Source organism: Chrysemys picta, chromosome 7 (assembly GCF_011386835.1).
Source record: "Chrysemys picta bellii isolate R12L10 chromosome 7, ASM1138683v2, whole genome shotgun sequence".
NCBI classification, from domain to species: domain Eukaryota; kingdom Metazoa; phylum Chordata; order Testudines; family Emydidae; genus Chrysemys; species Chrysemys picta.
This window is the reverse complement of record NC_088797.1, coordinates 2,786,101-2,802,297: the sequence shown is the minus strand read 5'-3', so window position 1 is coordinate 2,802,297 and position 16,197 is coordinate 2,786,101. Positions and strand designations below refer to the sequence as shown.

Here is a 16,197-nt window from a genome sequence, read left to right as displayed (position 1 = left end):
TTTGAGAACAATGGGAGCTTCTAGGTGGGGAGCTCTTTTGAAAAAACTAGTCCCAGTTAGGCAGCTATCCGCTCCCATATTGTCTATCACCATTCTGATTCTGAAAAGTGATCAAAACAGAACCGCCAGGAAACTTCCATTTTCTCAAAGCAGAATTGCAATTGTATTTCGCTTTGATAAGCTTTGTGAATGAATTGTGTCCTTGTTTATGTAAGTAAACGCTCCTTTGCACTTATCTGAAATGAGACGTCACTAATATCGCCTGGGGTTTTTGAAACTCAGCCTGACATATCCTTTCCGTGAACCTCTTAACTTCAGCCTATCTGCTGGTTACAGCTGGAGTAGTATACAGTACAATTGATACAGTGATTATCTGTGTAACCCACTGATCGGGGGTTAAATAAGGGAAGAAACAATGGGGAGGATATACACAGTTCTTGTTTTCGTTTGGGGACTCTGTATGTCTGCAGACTTCCCAGGGCTGGGTGAAGTGACTCGGCTAGATGGGCCAGAATCATCCAAAAATTTGGTGTGGTGGGCACTAGGTGTGCTCATTAGCCATTTGAAGCTACTTATTAGGCGATTTCCACTGTGGGCAAGCAGCCTGCTGGGACACACCCTGTGTCACTTTCTAAGAATGGAACTAATGGGAACTCAAGGGAAGGGAGAGGAGTTTATAAAAGGAGGAGTGGGAGCCAGACTGGAGGACTCCGCTTTAGAGCAGCACAAGGGCCAGAAGGGTTAGTTGTAAGGACTGTGTTCCTGGGACTTTGCTAGTTTGTTGGACCTAGACTACAGGCTCCCTCACCCTGCTGGAGAAGAGGAGCAGCATTGCTGCAGGCTATGCAAATGTCAGACTGACATTTCAGAGACTCAAAAGGGTTTTGAAGGAGACTGTGGGACTGCCACTTGTTTCCTAGACTTCAAGGAGCTTGCATGACCTATAGTGGAGCTGGTCCCCATTCCACACACACACAAGGATAAATCCTCCTACTGGGTGTCTGTATGTATATTGCACATAATTTTTTTGCATTTAAACCGGAGATAGTAGCAAGTTCTCAAACTTGGGGAGCTCCTCCTGAAGGTGATTTTATATATATAAAATCAAAGTCCTGAAAAGACTAAACTCTGTCGAGATAAGCTGAGGTACAGAAAGGGGCAAAAACTACTATCTTGATGTCAGCATATTCCTTTTCCAAAACCTATTACATTTGTGGGACTAAATTTACAGTAAACAGCACTTCTGTATTACAATGTCATGTCGCTTCATTTTCTCCAAACCGTTCTTAGCGCTCTTGCTTTAATGCTGAACCGTACCATATGTCCATCCATGTTTACGTGGAGTTACAGTTGCTATTTAAGGGCCTCATTCTGCAGTCATACTAGTGTAAATCAGGAGCAGCTCCACTGAAATCCACAGAGTGCCACCGATGTAGAACTAGTTGAGCATCAAGCCTGAAGTGGTCACTGCTTTGACCAGCCCAACTGTACTCACACTAAGAAACGCTTATGCTTTGTATGAGCTGAGGGGCGAAAACATGATCTACTATCTGTTCTTATCAGTGTTTGCAGGATCCCAGATTAGGAATTCTAGTACTGTTTGGATTGTATGTAGTGGTAGGATAGGCGGGGCAGTTGTGTTCTAAGCAAGACCTATGTGAATTGTCGCCGTACACGTTCATTGTTTACTTGATGGTACATTCTGCTGACTCATCAAGTGCTCTGAGTGGAGGTACAATAAGCAAAAATGTGTTTTCAGCATTCTGGACCTGAGGCTTAAAAGGAAACAGCTCTAATTAACTAACTATACTTACACAAATACATAATGTTAATAATAGATGAGCATTTCTAGTGCTTTGCAACTGCAGTGTTGCTGAAGTAATGACCACGGTATTATTGATATAGTTCCAGATTCTTAAACTTGAATGCCTAAAGTTAGGGCTTTACACCCAAGAGTTTCAAAAGTGACCAGCAGTTTTAGGTGCCCTGTTTGAAAGGCCATTTTGCTTGAGCACCCACCCTCTGAATATCAGGCCCCTTTAAGCTGTCTGAGGTTGGATGTCCAAATCACTAATCACTTACCCTTGTCGGAGAAAAACAGAGTTCTCACTATTTGTTTAGGTATAGCAAGTCAGATGCTTTATTAACTCTCACAATTGCGCAGAGGGAGAGAGCTAAGCAGGTCTCTCAACAGGTAAACAATTACAGCAAGCATTTATACCTTTTGTTACAGACAATAATGAGCAACAGTTGCATTTTGTTTATACATAGGCCATCCTGATATCTCATTTCCTCACTTGTTTTGACTCTTGCCAACATACAATATTTTCTATACCTTATCTACACAAGGTCTTCTACACCTTATCTATACCAGGTCATAATGACTTCTTACACAGTTCTTTCTCACCCGCCTCACACAACCCTCGCTTCTACAAATCTCGCGTTATCAGGGTTACAGTTAGCCTGACTCTTGCTAACGAACTGTCATGCATTGCATCCCCTTCCAGTCAGTTCTTTCTCTGCTTCCACACCCTCCATCCATTTTTAGGCACCTATAGAAATGCAGCCTGATTTTCAGAGGTGCTACATGCCAACTGTGACCCAGGGACCAGTTGTTGTCAACTGGCAGAAGGCACAGGATGTGCATGGTGACTTACAGGGATCCATGGGTCAGATATCTGCATGATGGTTTACCAAAGGAGGTCTCTACCAAGAGCCAGTAGCTCACTGGTCATCATAATCACTGCAGACCCAGCTCAGTCAGTTCTGGGCACAGCAACGGTCTCTGTCCTGGCTCCAGTGAAGCCCCCAACAGCCTCTGAGGCTCCCTGCTTGGTCAAAGTCCCAGCAGGTTCTCAGCAGCAGCTTCTGACTTCCCACAAGCAGTTTAGCAGCAGCTCCTCGTAAGTACAGAGCTGCATCAAGCAATCTCACCTCCTCTCCAAAAATGGAGCCCACAACATGCTCTCCTTGCATTCCCTCTCTCTCCCCCAAGGTATCATGGGAGTTGTAGTCAGGGTCTTCCCAACTGGAACATGCCCAATTCAGTTCAGAGGCCCTTCTAGTAAAAGGTGCCTACAATAGCGATAGGCTGTGAGTGTTCAGGACACTTTCCATTGCAAAATCTATTTAGGGGCTTAAACTTAGACACCAAGGTGTGAAAATGTTGGCTCAGAAGTCATATGTGTGAGGAAATGGGGAAGGTTTTTGAGGAACCCACAATGCGATTGCTGTGTTTTCACCCTAAACCCTTTCCTTTCCGTTGCTTTCGTAGTGATCCTCAAATCAAGGCGAGTTTAACAATAAAGGGGAAATTCACTTCAGGATGAGCACCTATTGTTATGGCGGGGGGAGGGAGGGGGAATGAACAAACTGTTGTTCTGGAATACCTGGATTTGCACTTCTGCCTTAACGACTTCCACTTCAGATGTCCTTGTTTGCCCACTCCGGCCCGTGGAGCGTTTCCGCGATCTGCGTCCTGAAGAAGTGGCTGATTTATTTCAAACGACACAAATGGTTGGAAATGTGGTGGAGAAACATTTCTGTGGCTCTTCACTCACCATTTCGATTCAGGTTTGTAAACTAATTGGCTCCAAAGGCTTTTGTTTCCTGTTAGTGTTTTATGGAGCTTTTTACTCTGTTCCATAACCCACTGCTCAAACCAAAGGAGCAGGAAATACTCAACAAATATAAGGAAGTTAAGTTTTGCTTTACTCAGCATAGCATAACCTGTGGCATTCACAGCTGATGGAGATTAACAATCAAATACTGTATCTGGATTCAAAGAAGAGTCTGGATAATTAATGACAGCTAAAGTTGTGCCTTTCCTTGCAAACACCACCAGGTGTAGTGCTTCCTACCGTGAGAAGATCCATTGGTTTCTAGTAAATACTACTCCTAGTAGAAAGTGTTTGCAGGGCACGGCTCTTAATGAGGGTATTCGCAGCCCATGATTGAAGGAGCAAACTCATTGCCTGCAGGCCAGAATTTCTCTCCACAGGCAACCTTGCCCAGTAGTTGGCTAGTGTGTTATGTAGGTTTATTACCTGAAGTATTCTTTGGGGTGTCACATTGAACTAGATTGACCCAGTGGTCTTATACAAAATAACGAATCCTTTTGTTTAAAGCAAATCTGGAGGTTAACCCCATTTTTGACATAACAAGAATTTAAATAAACAGGCTGTGATTTAAAGCAGCGCTTACAGTTCTGTATTTTACGTCCACGAATAACAGAAACGTTATTGCTAGCAATTAAAAACTGGGATCTGAGATCATGAAAAATAACAACCGTGCCAGTATTTATTTCCTTTTCACATATTATTTCTCCCTTAATCATGACCTGAAATGTAAAAGCATCTGGTCTCACATGCTTTGTGCTGAATGGGACCCAGGAGAATACTATAAATTAACACACAATGAAATTGGATTTAAATTATTAATGGGTAATATTTCTGAATCCCCAGGAGATCCTTGTTAGCCCCACTTATCTAACTCTTCTATTTTTTGCTTACAGGATGGTCCTGAAGCTGGGCAAACTGTGAAGGTGAGTGCTTATGCTTATTATGCAGGATACAAATTAACAAGAGACAATTATGAGAACTAATAAAAGATCAAAACTAGTCATCTGCAGAACATTGCTGTATCATTTTCTTATCCTTAAGGTTAGAGAAATTCTGGGTCTGTTCTGCCTGTCAATACTTGGATTGAATTTGCATGGAACTGTGTTTACATTTCTCTTCTTTACTAGGCAAAAATGTTCAGCTGTGAAAATACCATCTCTGTCCTTGGTACAGAGAGAGGCTCTCAGATGATAATTGGCTGTACCTCGTTTATTTCACATGCATAGAAAGCTACAGAGGGAAAGCCATTTTTGTTGTTGTTTAGACAGTGAAAATATTGCATTTTCCTTCATAATTTCTTTGCCTTTCCTATTTATTCCTGAATGAGTTGAGGCTGATGAAAGGACCAGCTAAACTGAACTACATTAGAAAAGCATACTTCTTTTTATCCACGCTTTCTCTCATCACATTCTTGTTAGCAAAGTTCAAATCTAAAGGAGCCAGCGAAGCTTAAAAACAATTTTTAAGCCATGCTAGTGCAAAAAAAAAACCCCTATTATATTCTCCATTTGAGTAATAAAATAGATAAAATCCAAGATGGTTCTCTGGCCATGTTTCACTCCCCCATTGTGCAAATGCAAACACAGATGTAGTTAGATTATATGCCTCAGCATTAAATAAGGGCTATTTTTTTATACTTGGAATCAAAGGAAGATCAAAATATGATTATGGTTTAGCACTTTGCAAAATCAGATTATATGTCTTGAAGAAGCTGCTTAGGTTGATTAAGATAACTCCGACAACCAAATGATGGCAAATAGAAACAATTCACTTACTTCCAATTTGGCGTGTGGACCTTACCATTGATATTGCTTTTATTGCTTGCTATGAATATCTAACAGAGAGCAGCAGGGAAATAAGACAATCTCCAGACCACTGGGAAGCTTATGGGATGTATAGCACTGAAACACAACTTACTGCAGTGCTGCAACAAAACAGATTCTGTAGCTCCCGTGCTAGGCTGCTGGATTGCACTGGGAACAGGATGGTGATGGGTGAAAATGATTATTTTCAGCCTAGTTTTCTTTAAAAAATGAAGGCTTTGACATTAAAACCCAACATGATTTTGGAAGCAAGACACAATATTTCTTTCTGTTGTCAGGTACATATTATCTTTTCCATGAGAGGTTCCCGAGAAGCTATTTTAAAAAGTGAGAAAAACATTAGTGCTAATGATCAAAATTAGAAGTGAAAAATTTGCATATCTTCCTTGATTGAGGACAGTGACTAATATATGTTTAGGCTTTAAAAGATGCAAGAAAAAAGGCAGGTAAACATTCCTAATTTTCTATTTGTACAAAGTGAACTGTGCATGTGTCCAGCCAATGAATTGTGAAAATATGTAGGCATGCGGTCCCGCGGAATGCCCCTGTCCCGCACTTCTAACAAGTGTAATGAGAGGGTAATGACCCACTGATCAGCCCCTGCACTCAGAAAGAGTGTGTGTGTTTTCACAAATAGGAAGTTAGCAGGTTGCATTTTTCCACTTTTCTGCATCATTGGACAAAGCTATAGTTTATTGTCATCATTCTGATGCTGCATCTCACCTGAAAATGCAAACAATGATTGTGTTCAGAGAATTAGGAATTTTCAGAACCTACCTCAGATTACTATGATCTGAATCTTGTTTAAGGAAAATAGTGCAGTGGGGATGGGTAATTTAATAGCTGTGTTCCTCCCAGGTGGCTGGGGATCATGAAGTCTGAAGCCACTTACTTGATACATGAATAATTTAGGTTTCAAAGTAGCAGCCGTGTTAGTCTGTAACCGCAAAAAGAACAGGAGTACTTGTGGCACCTTAGAGACTAACACATTTATTTCAGCATAAGCTTTCGTGGGCTACAGCCCACTTCTTCAGATGCATAGAGTGACACCTATGCATCTGAAGAAGTGGGCTGTAGTCCACGAAAGCTTATGCTGAAATAAATGTGTTAGTTTCTAAGGTGCCACAAGTACTCCTGCTCTTTTTATGAATAATTTAGACATCTTACATCAAATATGTAGTGTGTTGGTTATTTATATATAAGAAATGCACAGTTATATAATCCCGTACAGAAAATGTTATTAACTCACCTCAAGGGTGTCAAATTCATTCTATGGAAGGGACTGCATTTCATTTTTAATTAGGGACAGTGGACCAGAGCATATATTTAGCGTTCTCCTCCCTCTACAGCACATCTGCCGCTGAGGTCAGTAAGGCTATGTGTGTGCTGCAGAGTCAACTTGGGTCAGAGCAGCCAGATTAGCCTTCCCCAGGGTGAGCAGCAATGCTGCAAACAAAGCCCTACTTCACCGACTGTGTCCCCTGTGCTGTGCTCCACGGGGGTGTCTAGGACATCTGGGGCCAATCCCCGGCTCTTAGTGCTGCAATAAGCTACACCGTCCTCTGATTCTTTCCCAGTGAATTGTGGAAGAACTTGTCTGTCCTTCTGGGCAAGTGGGGGGAATTGTGGGAAAGCATTGGAGGACTATCTGCACTCACTTGGTTTGTCCTGCATCCCCACTGCAAAGTGTGTGTGGGGGGGAGAGAAATTATCAGCCCATGTGAAAGCAGCACTTGAGTGTCGCCCTGTACCCCAGGGCTAGCCAGCTAACCTGGGTTGAAAACGCCACCAACCTTGGGTGGGTGGTTTTTGTATTAGGAGAACACCCCGGTAACAGCTAGGGCTAACTGTGCAGGGAAGACATACCCTAAGAGGCTTGCCAAAGATCTAGCGGGCTAGATACAAAGCTAAAGCTGCTTCAGTTTAATTCCTCACAACAGCCACTCACACTCAAAAAAGCACAACCACAGCAGTCCTACATGAACCTTTCTACCCGGTGCAGTCCCAGCCTGCTATCATCCGGATGCTCATCCCCACCGTCACAGTAAGGCTCGAATCCTGCAAACCCTCAGACTTAAAATGAAGTACCTGCACAAGTGTCTGCCAGATCGGGGCCGATAGCCTACCTACTTTTAACAACCGTGTCACCCTCAATGAACACTGGAGAAGACTGAAAGTCGCCATTCAATCAAATTAAACAGTAGCCTGTGTTGTAGAGTTTGCTTCAGTGCATGAGCGAGTCAGTCTGAAAAATTAGCAATTTGTTTGCTAGTGAGGTCTGCAAAAGAAGGTAGGAAACAACAAGGATCTTTTTTAGCAGGGGGCTGTTCTAAAATGCTTACAACTAATAAACCAATGAGCCGAGTTATGTCAATTCTTTCTTGTGCGCCACGAGGATGTGCTGTAATTTTGGAGAAGTTAGGCTGTCTTTTTCTTGCATAAGAAAGAAGTCGAATCCTATTTTAAGTATAAATTGCAGCTTATCCTTCACTGTGGATCCATCTCTAATTATAACTGTTCGGTGTGTGTGTGTGTGCACATTACACTGTATATAGAACAGACCTTGATGGTCAATGAGATGATTCTTTTGGTTTTAGTGTATCTCTTGATGGCAGCTGTGATTCCATGGTGTTTACATGAGGTGTTTAGGTTTTACCCAGATATCCTATATAGTTTTATGCAGTGCCAATCCAGAGCCTAGTGCTAGCTAGCCAATGCCATGATATCAAATGACCGGCTGGATGGTCCTTTATGCTGTCGTGCTTACACTGTTTCTGGATTTCTCTTTTCTACTGGGACACTTGAATGGTGGCTTGTTGCAGAGTAGAACCAAGATCTTCAAATACATCCACCTAGAGGTATTGTAGCAGCTAATGTGGATGGTTAGAGCCATGTCTGTTATGTTTCATTCAATTTAATACTGTCTTTCGTGATCATGAGTGTCTGTCACCTAAGCTCAAATGCCCAGAGTTGAGGTTGCTCAGACGGCGAGTACACCCACTCCCTCATGCAGTTGCAAGTTCTAGGCAGCTTCATGGTGCTACTTCTAAATACTCCCGTTTGTGTGGGGGGGAGAGAGATCTTTCCATGCAAGAAGCAATGAGTCCATCCCAAACCCCATGAATGATCTTCACTTGCTCAGGGGTCTCCTGCTCCCTCTCCACCCTGGCTGTCAGGCAACACGACTCAACACATCTGCCTGGCCAGGAAATCCTGCAGAATCCTAGAGCGCAGAGTAAAAGGGAGCAGGGTGTTGTTTTAAGACCTCTGACACAGATTCTTTGCAGGGCCCCTCTTCTACCCCCCAACCTGGGCTCCAGGAAGGGCCTGGAAATGGAGGGGCAATTCTACAGGGATGGCTGACCTCTCCCTCCCCCACTTCCAAGCAGGCTTGTGGGAGATACAATCCACTCTCAAGTCTGGGGCAATGATTTGATTGTGCATCCAGGAGGTGGGTTCTGCCCATTCCCCACTCATGTGTAAAAGAAGCAGACACTGTCATTCAGAATTGTGCACGTATATTTGTATCCTTTCTGTTTTATTCTGGTGAGGTTTTTCTACTGGGCCCATCATTGTGGTGTGCAGTTGCCTTCCAGTAGTGCCTTAATGGACATGACTCACATGCAGTTTTTTCCTTGTTTCTTTCTTCCTCTCCACAGGGGGAAAACTGCTTGTAGACTCTCATGTAAAGCATTTTTACTTCTGCAGTCTGTGCTCAGTTTTCTCTAGTGTAGGGCAGGTCTGTGTATTGCCCCTTGTATTTGGAATGGAAGGTGGTGGTTTGGTCTGTGTGCACCTGGACCATCCAAATCCTTGCACTGGAGCAGGAAAATCCGCTCAGTGGCTTAACACAGGGCTTTTAAGTGTATGTCAAGTGAGCAGCATTTGAAAATCTACCCTTGTGTAATTTGCAGCCTTCTTTGTAAGACCAAGTCAATAAATGTGTATCCTGACTTTGTGGGCATAGAGCTTACTAGGGAATAAACCCTAAGCCGGGCCTTTTATGTGGGATTGCAACCATCCTGAGAAACACCAGGCATTCTGTACTCTCGAAAGGCTACACAAATCATGCTGGCGTGGGTATGATGCAGCTAATTTATCTCTAGAGACAAGATAATATTGCACAGCAAGTGTCTGTTGCACAAACACCTATTAACACACATCTCATTCTGCAACAGTGTCAAAATCTCAGTCCTCTCAGCAATGTTCACAACTGCCTGCCAGCTCGCCAGTTTTAGGTTCACGTAAAGAAAGAAGAAAGCCAGGCCGATGCGGGCAGTGTGAGTATGTATGCAGAAATTTATTTTGGGTGTCACATATTCCACTAATTATTCTACACTGAGAAGATTGCTTCTCCATTATTTTTTGATGTGCATGTTTTTCTTTCACAGATGCTTTTTTAATGCTGCACTAAATCAATCCATCCGGTTTGCATTCTTTAGGAATCTTAACCTGAAGTGAAGAGTGCAGCGTTTCTTTACACCTACTGCAAACATTTTCATCCCATCTGCCTAATGCGCTGGACTTGGGGTTTCACTACTCAGATTAATTACATCACATCACACACTGATTGTATCAGAAGGATTAAAATGATTAACCACAACACTTTGATATGGCAACAGAGTTTCTCTGCAGATGTGAATCCTTATTTAATATAACACATTGAAAACCAGCTTTTGCTCTCTTAATAGAGAGCAACACAAGGATGACTCAGAAGAAAAGTGCAAAATGCAACACATTGTACTTGTTTATAAACACATTTAAAATTCCAAGTGAACAAACAAGTAAGAAAAGCAAACCGGTTTTGAAACGTAGAAATGCACTATGAAACCTGAGACCAAATGGTCTGTTTGCCTTTGCCTCTCTTGAAAGCCTGTAAGATGTGCAAAAAATGGTTTGACAAAGTACAGTAGCCTCACTTATTGCTTTTCGAAACACACTGATGGTGCTTTGATGTAGAATATGTCAGACTGCAGCTATATAATTGGTACTGCAAATCCAGTAGCCTCAGGACAGCAGTGGCTACTTTCAGCTCATAACTTTCCTTCCATTTTTAAACAACATTTGGGTTTTGTGTTTTTTATGAGAAATCTGTTTAAAGCTAGGAATATGCTGCATCGTAAAGGGGCAGTGTCTCTAAGTATTGGCTGCTCCAGTTGGACATTTCAGACCTTGTCACCCCTCATTTTGAAGCCCTCCACTGGCTCCTTATTTTCCACTACATTAAATTCAAGCTTCTTGTCCTTGCCTTCCAGGCACTTCATAATTCTGCCCCTCCATAATAATTCACTGCCTTTTTCTCCTTCAGATCCCTTATCAAGACCTATCTCAGGGCTGCCAACAGGAAATCAGCCAAGCAATTATGGCTATTTGGTTAAAATAGCCAGAGAGAGCTGGGGCTTTTAAAATTTATTTTTTTAAATGAATTATTTTGCACCATCAAGTTTTGCAATAGCTAACCTACGTATAATAGAAATGGGGGAAAGAAGGGACCTCGAGAGGTCCCTGAGTCCAGTCCCCTGAACTAAGGCAGGACTAAGGATTATCTAGACCATCCCTGACAGGGGTTTGTCCAACCTGCTCTTAAAAACCACCAATGAGGGAGGTTCCACAACCTCCCTGGGCAATTTGTTCCCGTGCTTAACTGTATCCACAGAAGCTCATTTCTTTTACCCTCTGCCTCCGTTCACTCCATCGGTTTGTCACGCTCACTTGCCGCATTTTGTTTTCAATTGGATTGTGAGCCCTTCAGGCAGCTAGCACAATGGGGCACTGATCTTCAAGGGGTTCTTTAGGCACTACTGTAACATACATCATCATAACATGCAGGAAGTTGAAGGAAGATGCTAGACATCTCTCATGGTGCACACAATCAATACAGGTCGTTTTCTGTAATTAGGACTCAGCAGACATTGATGAGAGGACAGGCAAGATTGTGGCTGCACTACCTGCCAAATCAGAATGCTTTGTTTGAAGGATGCAGGAGACACAGGCGTATTGAGAACATGGAGACTCCCCATTGAGTGATGGATGTGACACCATTCTGAGAACACCAAAGGCTGGGGCACTCCTAAATGGAAATGATGACTTGGATAACGAAGTGTGATGTAGAAATACCAGGTTGTGTGGCTCCCTGAAAGTATGGAGACAGGAGACATTGAGAGAGTCTCTTTTGCAGTGAATTCTGATGGAGTTGGATGATTTTGTATTCCCACTACAGAATGTCCTGGTGTTGGATCCCAGACTTACTTGCAGAGTAATATCGTATTACATCCCTAGACAGACCCGAAACAGGCTCTGCATGGACTGGCCTGTAAAGTAAGAAAAAGAAAAAATTGTGCAATCCATTTATTATAGTTATAAATGGGGAAAGTAAACTGGAAATTACAAAGGGCATTGTCCGAGCCAGCCTAATGGAACGAAAGCCTCTCTCGTTCTCTGCTAAGAATGCACTCTTTCTTTCCCAGGCTATTTGCTTTCTTAGAAAAGTCTCCCTTTTCCTTGGTTTAACTGTGAGCGGCCTCTCCTCAAAAACTCCCCAAAGAATATATCAGGTTGTTGCGAGTGAATGGGCCTAAATACTCAACTTAATGATCCACATTCCCATGTAGATATTAACTGGTATAAAATGCCATTGGCTACACCCATAGCCTCTGTCCCAGCTGTTTGGCACTGTACCAGCAGCTCCAGTGGCAGACAAGCAGGAGACTTGAAACTGGCGGCAGAGAGGCCAACAGGCCGGACAAGCAGTAATGATCTTGGCGCACCGTAGGCCTCGCTCCCACAAAGGCTTTCACCCGCTTCATTTGGAGCACGTGTGTGAGGTTCGTCGGCTGCTTCTGACAGCAGCAATGTGCCTGCCCAATTCGCAACAAGCACTCCATACCCAGCCAAAGCTTCAGCACCGAAACGAACATCTGCACCGAGGCTGAGGCCTTGTCTACACTACGGGGGGAGATCGATCTAAGTTACGCAACTTCAGCTACGTGAATAACGTAGCTACCAGTCAGTCCCTTCCTAAGCTCAAGCCATAGCACGCCCCTGTGAGGGCATGGTCCCTGCTGGGACACCGAGCAGCACTGGACACACACTGCTTATTGAAAATATAATTACCCTCAGTGTGAAGGGCACCAGGTTCCCTTCTTCATCCAGAGCACTAGAAAGCTACAGGCCTAGTTTGAGGAAGTCAATTTAAATATTTATCCACTTTGTTTTTTTCCGAAGAGGCTTTGGGCAAGAAACATGCCAGTCTCCTCTAAGCAATCTGGAAAATCATTTTGCTTCCTTATTAAAAAAAGACAGTGCTAGATTCTCAGCTACTCTGGATTTATACTAGTGGAACTCCATTGCCTCAGTGGATTTGCTGTAGCTGGATGGGAAATGGTTTTCCCGTCCTGTGAGAATTCTCGAGAGGTTGACATTTTTTCTCCATCCTGAACTGGGACAACAAGTTAAAATCTTGACAATTTTCATGAATCAAAAATTGGGGGGGGGAAAATGCAGATTGGGTCATTCCAAATGTTTTATAAATTAAATGAATTATTGGAGATATCCTATCTCCTAGAACAGGACAGGACCTTGAAAGGTCATTGAGTCCAGCCCCCTGCCTTCACTAGCAGGATCAAGTACTGATTTTTGCTTTATATCCCTAAGTGGTCCCCTCAAGGATTGAACTCATAACCCTAGGTTTAGCAGCCAATGCTCAAACCACTGAGCTATCCCTCCCCCCAATTTTGTTTTGATAATTTTTGAAAAGTTTCATTTTGATTGTGAACTTTTTAATAATTTATAGTAGGAAAGATAACTTACATGTCCAAGCAAAAAGCCATTTTGACCCCAAACCCCCAGATTTCTTTGGTTTGAAAATGTCAAATTCTCAAAATGGATGTGTGTCGAAACCCGTCCCTTCCGGCGACAGGTTTGGTTTCAGCCAATGGGCGTCTTCTGATGAAAAATTCCCATCCAGCTCTAGCTATGACCCCTGATCTGCACCAGGGTCACTGAGATCAGACTCAAGTTCTTGCACCTGAATTGGAAAGAACCCTTCATTTCAATGTTCGTTATACTCGCTCCTCATTACAGCGCTATGGTTAAACCAGTCTCGGTGTGAATGAGTTTATATAGTCAAATCCCGCTCTGAGTGTAGGTCCTACAACACCGTCCACTGTACTGTAAAGACAGATCTTCTATGAATCCCAGACAGTGTCTAAGGTCCAGCCATCAAAACTGCCTGATTAATTTTCTGGCGCTCTTTCCTGGCTTCATCTCTGTTATACTACCTCTTAACTTGTCATCCAAACATCTTTTAAACCTTTTCTCACCACGTTTCAGCAAATGCCGTGTTTGTGTTAAACAACCTTCTGTTCCAGGGCAGAATCACGTTCTTTCTGAGACACATGCAACGCCTTATGTATGAAAGTGTTGCCATTTAACCCACCGGTTGGACTTGACACTATGCTATCCTCTGGATGGGGTGTACATCATTTATTAAACAAGTGCTGCAAAGCTCGAATCCAGTTTGAATAGGGTTTTCTGAATAGCTTTGTTCCTAGTATTATGTTTCACTTTATAGCAAAATATCACAGGCCAAAATTCCGACCTTTTATGATTTTGCTGTTATTTTGTGACCACATTCTTACCTCATTGGTGGGGCCCTCGTCCTTCTAAGGAACTGCCCATACAAAGGGAACACGGGTAAGAAAGGATGCACAGCAGCTCATGGACATAACCAGCCTCTCTCTCACTTATGCATATGTGTTAGTGAGAGACAGAAACATGCTTCCTGCAAGCACAAACTTGGCCACTTTTAGAAATTGTTGCATCTTTTAGCCCAAAGCCATTCGCAGCTGACTGAGCTGTGAAACTTTGGTGTCTCAGCTGTCTGCCTGGTTCCCACTCCATCCTGTGTCTCTTGTGGCATCAGAGGATCATAGTGTTTTGCTCTTCTTATTTGGAATATTAATGACCCAATTTAAGCCAGACAAAGGGCACCCGTTTACCAGAGTGATGGCTGCCTTATAAATTCATGTAATAAATAAAAGAGTAAATCTGGCCCCATATTTTTCAATGCAAGTTACATCAACTGCAGAGGATGAAGGGCTGTCCATAAAAAACCCATAAAAACCCAGCACTGCTTGAGTAAATTTTATGCTAAAAAATGTAAGGCAGACAGATTTTCTCACTTGAAAGATTAGACATTTAGGCCATCTTCTGATCTTTTGAAATGACAAATACATCTGGGATTTGACCTTTAATTGTGCTCAGTCCCACTGGTGCATAGTTTAGTCTATGTTCTGCATCACCACATTAGCTCACAGAGGAGAAGTGTGTAGAAAACAGAGTCCCTGTGTGCGTGTGATTTACAAACAGAAAACCAAGGTTAAATGTATCAGATAAAACATTCATGCAAAAGGGCTCACCCGGCTCTTGATGGGACAAGAGGAAGAGGGAGGAAAATGTTACCTTATCATGTGTAAAACAGAACTGCCTTTGAAAAGAGGGGAAAAATAGAACAAAACCTGGTTCTTAATTCACCATAAGAGGCTCTGTGGCATTCTCTTGAGCCTCAGTGAGGCCCAAATTGGGGTTTATGTCAGCAGAGCAGAAATCACTGCACACACTTCAGTGGAGTTATGCTGGATTTATGGTCACGAATCTCACAGTAGACTCTGCCCCTGATTTAGTGCACTGGCCTTTTTCCACTTGGAGACCCGAGTACAGATTCTAACTTATGTCACGCCCAACAACTAATTTGGTGGTTTTCTCCTCCTCCCAGTTTGTGCATCCCAGAAAAGACACCAATGAGTTTGATACAGTTCAGCATGATTGACAGACTCTCTTCAGAAAGAGACATGCCACTTAAATAGAAGGTGTTACAGGTCAGGATTAAGGTATGTTACATATATTGTACTGTGTCTGCATTAAGCTGGTGCTGTTCTTATTTCATTACATAAGCACTCAATACCCACACAGATTTTGAAGGAAAATCATTCCAGTTCAGATTCTCAGAATCCCGCATGCAATTCATTTCCTAGCTAAAGGCATTCCTGACTTCGTTGTGTCTTGCTATTTCAAATGTCCAGAACTAATGCTGCAATAAGGAATGAATCAATGGAGACCAACTGAATGATTTAATAATTTACGTGATCCTTTCAATTAGCATTTGACAGACGAGGTCAGCACAGAGTTGTAGGTTTCCAGCTGTAACATCTGTGTCCAATTTTGGGATAAAATATGTGTTCTCAGAAAAGAAAGTTAAACTATAACAACTGGCTGGGTGAGCAAAATTAATCTTAAATCTTACCTGTTCCCATTTCTTTTCCATGATCCCTACTCTTCCTTAGATGGGACTTCATCCTACACCGTTCTGAGATGCTCAGTTCCTTGCAGGAGTTTTCAATGCCTGGCCCCAGATCAGAAGGACTCATGCTCATTTTTTATCAACAGAACGTTTCTAGCAGATGATAACTATTGAGGGCTGATTGAACCAGCCTCTTTTCTTAAACTGCTGAAGGAAGCCCTAACATGCAGTAAGAACAGGGCAGGAGCTGGAATTAGGGGCCTACTCAGCCCTTCCAAGTGGATAACTCATGGGAAAGATAAAGTACTCAGAAATCATCTGAACTTACAGAATGACTGAACTATTCGCCCCTCATTATCTGAGAGGCAGAGTTGTGCAGCGGGTAAAGCGTTGGACTGGAAGCCGGGAGACCTGGGCTCTACTCCCGTCTCTGCTATTGACATGCTATGAAACC

General features: G+C 42.8%; 1 protein-coding gene across 10 annotated transcripts in view; it reads left to right on the top strand.

The window, feature by feature from the left end:
* The window catches only part of FHIT (fragile histidine triad diadenosine triphosphatase), a 1,007,374-nt gene that overhangs the window by 780,112 nt on the left and 211,065 nt on the right, over positions 1 to 16,197 (top strand). For all 10 annotated transcript variants that reach the window (XM_065550632.1, XM_065550631.1, XM_005297876.5 and 7 more), the window contains 2 exons: positions 3,428 to 3,573; positions 4,514 to 4,543. In XM_065550632.1, coding sequence (XP_065406704.1) covers positions 3,428 to 3,573; positions 4,514 to 4,543 — 176 coding nt within the window. The remainder of the gene's footprint in view (positions 1 to 3,427; positions 3,574 to 4,513; positions 4,544 to 16,197) is intronic.